This window comes from Paramacrobiotus metropolitanus, unplaced genomic scaffold, assembly GCF_019649055.1.
Source record: "Paramacrobiotus metropolitanus isolate TYO unplaced genomic scaffold, Prichtersi_v1.0 Parri_scaffold0000186, whole genome shotgun sequence".
In the NCBI taxonomy this organism is placed as follows: Eukaryota; Metazoa; Tardigrada; class Eutardigrada; order Parachela; family Macrobiotidae; genus Paramacrobiotus; species Paramacrobiotus metropolitanus.
Window position 1 is genome coordinate 84,943 of NW_026570406.1, and position 6,753 is coordinate 91,695.

The following is a 6,753-nucleotide window of genomic DNA, read 5'->3' on the forward strand; positions in this document are numbered from 1 at the left end:
CTGCCTTCCAATAATTTTCTAGTTGTCTGTTCTCTGAAATTTCGAAAATGCACCTGTATGGAGAAAAAGATTTTGAGTCACATCCCGTTCACCAGTGGAACTGTGGATGTGCTGACAGAAGCCGGCCTCTATCAGCACGGTGACGTGATCGATGTAGTGGAGAACGGTCTGGTTGTGGATTTCCGCTGCAGCGGACAGCGTTCCCAACTGGTCCCACCCGATGCAGCATTCCGAAATGCGCATGTTGTAAGTAAACAGTAAAACGCGGCAGAAAGTACTAATAACTTTTTTGTTTATTTAAATTGTTAATTTAGTGTTTAAATAGTTAGTTTATCTGCAATGTCTCACGGATTGGCAGAGTGGAGATCCGCAGTTGACGACGCTGTATCGGGGCCACATATGGACGGGGGAGAATATCCAGAATGTGGCTGCAGCCAAGTTGACCACCATCACTCTTCACGCTCTGAAGGAATTTGTGCTCAAGGATTCAGGGCGATAATTACGAAGCTATTTACGGCTGGACATCATTAAAGTAAGATTTCACAGTGATTTCACTTTCTGCTTTCTTAATTTAAAAATCCAGGCAAGTCCGATTTAACTAATTGAAAAGTCGACGTTTAAGCACGCCAAAACCGTAATTCAGTTGACTGAGGAAAACGACGTTTACAGCACCCTTAAGGATTTAGCCAAGTTTTTTATATAAGCAAACTTTCTCAAATACTGGTGACCTTTCAAAACAGATTCAAAATTCCCCTAACCATTGCTTTTTTGCACGGAATTGCTTCCTGTTAGCCTGGTACAATGGTAATCCAACATGTAGATTGTGACTTTTAGTACTGTACTGTCAAAATAACTGAAAACAATTGTCGCATCGGTGAACAGTTTCCGGCAATCAAGAAAACGCAGCGTCCTACAAATTCCAGAGGTGCGCTTCTACATTCACTACATTCGGTTTAATGGTCGCATGCGGAACAACCGCGCTCATTGGCTGCAAAGCAGTTAGAGTAATCTCGCATGAGCGCAGTCGGACTTCACTTCACCGCAGTTCGGCTCCAAATTCTTAAAGTCCGTCGCCTGGCGTCGCAACAGCGCGTTGTTGCCCCCATCCCACACTTCCGCCACATCCACATCACTGCTGCTGGGGTGTTCCTCTGTGAATCGATCGTCCCTTACCAATTCCACGTTATGGAAGAACATGTATGAAGAAAGTTTTTCTTACGTACTCGAAAATCAGATTTCACACAATTCAAGAGTACTGGTACATTAAATCCAGTGATCGCCATCATGGGGCGGTCCGGCGCAACACAGGCTTAGTAGGCCAGTTGTATCGGATGACGTCTGTGATAACAGACTTCTTTTCCTTGTAGTAACTCCTACCCTGTCTCTTGGTAACCTTGTTGTAGTTTCCTTAATGCCGTGCGAAAGGTTGCGTAGCGCCGCTCGATACGTAGTCTGCTGAATTTTACATTTTTACTGTACGAAAAAGTTAAAGTCGATTTTGAAGGAAACGGAGTGGGCCATCTCCGTCTAAATCATCTTCAGAATTAGATTTTCCACTGGTTTTACAGTTACTTAGTAGCTGGGAGATTTTGAAAATGCACCTCTATGGAGAGAAGAATTTTCAGTTTCATCCGGTGCACCAGTGGAACTCCGTGGATGTGCTGACGGAGAGCGGACTCTTCCAGCACGGGGACGTGATCGACGTAATGGAGAACGGTGTGATCGTGGATTTCCACTGCAACGAACAGCGAGCGCAGTTCGTTAGCTACGGCAAAATTTTTAACGCTGCCGTCGCCCCCGGTTCCGTGCCGTACCAAACCTGGCTGCACCAACTGCAGTGGAATCGCTCGCTCATGCAGAATGCCAGCGTGCAAGTGCTGTGGCGCTCTCATCCGGGTGCCGCGTGGCTGTGGTACCCTGGACGGCTTCTGCATCGTGCTTTCTTCTTCCCCTTTGATGATATCGGCCTCGTGTTGGCCGAAGTTGAGCTGGATGGTCGACAGCTACCGGAATTGTTCTCCGCTGATCAAGTGCGTATTTCGCCGTCGAAGGGCGATCTGGTCCAACGAGTACTGAAACAGGGATGCTTTGCTGCGCGAGAACAGCGTCTGCCTGCCAGTTTTTGGTCGAACACCACGCCTATGGCATGTCATCACTTTCGGGAACACCTTCAGTTTTTCAACAGGGGGGTTCGGGTTGTGTCGATCTTGAGCGAAACACTGAAGTATGTGCAGCGAACGGTCGCGAAGCCCCTGACAGAGAAGGATGTGGTGCGTAATGCGTATGTACTGTAAAATGTAAATAAACTTTACAGTACAAGTTTTCCGATTTTACCGGTTTTCTTTTTTATGCTTGGTTCATACTCGTACGGAAATAATGAGGAACATCGGGGATTAGTAAAGTTATTTACTTGTTATTGATTGCAGTGATTGGTAATAAAGATGGCTTATTTTTTCAATTTGAATGATTTATTTATTCATTTGGAATTGTGTGTATTTTTAATGTGTATTATTGATTTATATTGTACCATTCTAGTCGCACTATAAGTTGACATTTTTATCGCTCCGAATTTTATCCCTATGGAATACGTTTCGAAATTTTTTTCCAAGTCAGCCAGATTCGTAATTTTAGTGGTTGCTTAAATCGGGTTTTGTAAGAAACTAGGAATTACAATTTGAATTTACAACTAAAATGAACCGGTTATTTCTTCGGTTTGATAGTTGGAATTGTGTCTGCAACTTTTCCTGCGTAGCGCTAATTTTTTGACTGAAGACAGTACAGAGTACTAAGTACGTATACTCGTGCGTACTTATTAGCTGCGTCTTTTTCTGGGAATGTTTTTGGTTCAACTTAGTTAGATAAATATGAGCCAAATAGGCCGTTTTTTTATCGTGCGTTGTGTTGTTAGGCAACTAGGTACGAGTCGAGCCGGATGGCGTTTGCACAGCTTCAGAAAATGCAGGAGCAGGATGCTCCAGGGCGGGAATCCCTTAGCGCGATCGAATTACCCGCAAAGCGCAAGCACCCTGACGACGATGCACAGCCGGAGGAGGAGCGTCTGTTACCCACCACGCCGCATCTCCTGCGCGAGATCTTCCAGTCAGTGGACAGCGTCCGCCGCGTGAAACTGCGTCGCGTATGTTCGCTGTGGAATGACCTTCTGAGCGACGCGGACAGTGCGAAAACGGTCCGGGTTTCCTTTTCCCGGAACCCATTTTTCCCTCTGGAAGGGGAGAATTTCACCTTCGTGTACGGGGCGGTCGCTGGTCTCCTGAAGTGCGCTACCGGTTCAACGCAACGGTTAGTCGTTGAGGCGTTGTGCGGGGAGAATCTGGACGGTGCACTGGCGGTGATTAAATGGGTGTTGCGCGATAAGCACCTCAAACAGCTTATCTTCCATAACGTGGAGTTCGTGTGGGACGATCGTTTCGTGGAGCAGTACGTCAGCAGCGGCGATGTGGATGGTGCGGAGGTGAAGGGCGATGGCAGCACACTGGTGCGGCGCCTGGCCAAGTACTTCAAGAATTTGGCACCCAGCTGCGACGAAATCCGACTCCGCCGATGCGATATTAACTGCCTCCAGCAGATGACCGTGGTTGTTGCGCATGCGGCGATGAAACCGGATGCCGCGGACATCGAAGCGCAGTTCTGGAATCTGTATGAGACTAATCTGCCTCGTGAAGAAATAAATCTTGAGGAAACGATGGAGTGGATTCGCACAGGATCGGAAGCGCTTCGCACGATGATTGCGAAGGTACAATGCCAATAAAAAATTGTGGTTGGTTGGTTTGCTGATATGTCCTCGTCAGTCGAAAATCAATCGCCGATTCGGCCGTAGTTTACTGTCAAGAATTTAAAATCATTAAGATTGAAACGAATCTATCTGGTACAAGAAAATATTGTTTGAATGAATATTGTTTCATTTAAGCAATATGTTCTTGTTCATTTATGAATATCTGTACATCATTACATGTACTGGGAAATTATTGGGGAAGTTTGTACAGTGCAGGCAAGCGTACTTTGTTAGCTTACATTTGTACGAGTAATCAATTAATCGTACAGTAATTAAAGTATCTGTACTAGTGCAGTAGTTATATTTGGTTTAAGAATTTATTTCTGTGTAGTACCTCAATGAATGGCAAAGAAGCGATCCGCGCTTAACTACGCAGTATCGCGATCACGAGTGGACGGTGGAGAATCTGAAAGATCTGGATGTCTCCAAGCTGACCATCCTCACTCTGCGCGCCCTGAAGGAAGTCCTTCCCGAAGATATGATGGAAGATGTGTAAACCTATATTACCAGCCTCAACAAATCTCTCCTGGGCAGTGTGTGCACTGCTGTCTTCTTTTATTTTCGTGCCGGAAATTTGATGTTTTTGTGAAAAATTCGGTTTTATTTGCAAATGGCTAGAGTAATGTGCGAGCCGGCTGTGGACTGCTAATTTAATGGCAACCTGTACGGGTCACACAATAACATCACTCAGCAGTAGGTATAAAAGTGCGCAGTACATACTTAACATCGCCAAACACCAACGCCAAACGCCATTTCCGTCAGGGACGACCTTGTGCCCGGCTGTAATTCTTCTGCTGACCAAAGCTTGCAATTAGAACTCGCATCCTAATGCTGCACAAAATTGGTCGATTGAAATAAAACATTCCGGTTGTGATCCACATGCCGACTTTAGTGCTTGCTGCTAGAATACGATACGGAACAAAAGTGTCAAACCAGAGTTCAGACAGCCTTGGGCCTTGTGACCAAAATATTCATGACCTGCTGAAATTCATTTAGTGATCAAAGTCCGGTTTGGGGTAATATCCGGTAGTACCGCTTAGAAAGAGCTGAAATCTGAGTGCCATACGTACAATGTCTTCTTCTCTCAGTGCAGCTGCACTGAGAGAAGAGTGTGTCAGTGTGTAGCTACAATTAATTTTGGAAATTGTACAGGACCATCCACTTCTTATGCTTTATGCAGCTACCTAATAACGAATTTTTATCGGTTTCTTCTAGTGTTCCTGTCACCCATCAGGCAACCACGATTTCTAATACCATACTTTGTTAACAGCAGAACAGTTATACAGTGCCTTGTGGTCGCTAAAAATGCTCCTGTATGGAGAAAGTGAAACAGGGTATTGTCCCGTTTACCAGTGGAATTCCGTAGATGTGCTGACGAAGAGCGGACTCTTCCAGCACGGCGAAGTGATCAACGTGGCGGAGAAGGGGCTGGTTGTGGATTTCCACTGCAGCGGTCAGCGAGCGCAAACGGTCAACTACGACAAAATTTTCCACTCTTCCGTAGCCCCGTCTTCCACGAAATTCGATGATACATACGCAGAATTGGAGCATCTAGGCTTGTCAGCGGCGAACGGTAGCGTGCAAGTGCTGTATCGCTCGCATCCGGGTTCTCCGTGGTTGTGGTATCGCAGCCGGCTCCTCAGTCCGGCCATGTACTTGCCTCCCGGCAACACCGGGTTGTTGATTGTCCAAATGGAGCGTGGTAATTGGAAACACGCTGAACTGGTCTACCTCGACCAGGTGCGTTTCCGGCTTTCGCAAAAATGTCTAGCCAAACGAGCGCTGCAGCCGAACGCCTTCGTGCTGAGAGAGTGCCGTTTGCCGACGAATTTCGGTTCGCCGATCGCATCCGGGTTCGCCGATCGCTTTCGTCAGCGAATTGAGACGACACAGCGTGTGCGTATTGTGTCGATTGACAACGGGATGCTGACGTTTCTCCAACGAATTGATGGGAAACCATTGACGGAAAAGATAGTGGTACGTGCGGCACTACGATAAATGATATGCTAACACTTCAGAAGAAAGGAAAAATTAGGAACAGAAAAAGGAAAAATTTTTTACTAACTGCAAAGGCGGAGCGAAGCGGCCACTTAATGGTTTACTTTCCTTTCTTCTTTAATAATGTTTGTTATCCTTTGAAAACGACCGATGACACCGGCATGGAATACATTCAGGATATGCTCTCCGCGCCCTCTCCGCAAAGTGTTCTTTGAAAAAATTTTTGAATGCACTTTAGGTTGTTCCTTGTTTTTTATTTGAATCTTATTTGCGCGTGTCTCTAATTCACTAATGTTTTCGTCTACTGTGCGACAGAAAAAGAAGTGCGAGACGATCCGCGAAGCCACTGCAAACTTGGAGGCAAGGGAAATCGGTTTAGACCGGCTGTCCTTGAACGTCAGTAAGAAGCGCAAAAACCCCGGAGACAACAGTGCACAGCCGCTTACGGTCAGCGTGATTCCCACGGAAATGCATCTCTTGCGCGACATCTTCGACTCAATGGACACCATCACCCGCGAGAAACTGCGCCGCGTGTGTCCATTGTGGAATACCATCTTGACCAACGCGGACAGCGGCAAAGCGGTTCGTATTTCCTTTGCAACGAACCCGTTCGTTCCACGGAAAGCGAAGAGGGTGTGCGGCGCTGTGGGTGGTTTACTCAAGTTCGTAAGCAGCGCAACGCAATGGCTGATTGTGGAGCACGTGACTGACGAAGACGTGGAGAATGTTTTGACGGTGATTGGCTGGATGCTGCGACATGTCCACATTAAACAGCTCATCTTCTTGGACGTGGAGATCAACTGGGAACGTTATATAACGGCCGAGTATAGCCTGATAGCCGGGGCAATCACCCGGCGTATGGCGGCGTCCTTCGACGCTTTGGCACCGCTGTGTGATGAACTGCGGATGTTGCAGTGCCAGATCAGTTGCAGCGGTATGGCGATGGCAGTTATTCCTCTGGC

General features: G+C 46.7%; 1 protein-coding gene across 1 annotated transcript; it reads left to right on the plus strand.

Moving 5' to 3' along the window:
* Positions 1-1,486: 1,486 nt before the first annotated feature.
* Positions 1,487-4,500, plus strand: LOC129600616 (uncharacterized). The gene is made up of 3 exons (XM_055499152.1): positions 1,487-2,270; positions 2,909-3,754; positions 4,125-4,500. Exons 1-3 carry the CDS (start codon positions 1,596-1,598, stop codon positions 4,287-4,289), a joined length of 1,686 nt encoding a protein of 561 aa, XP_055355127.1. The 5' UTR covers positions 1,487-1,595; the 3' UTR covers positions 4,290-4,500.
* Positions 4,501-6,753: the final 2,253 nt, after the last annotated feature.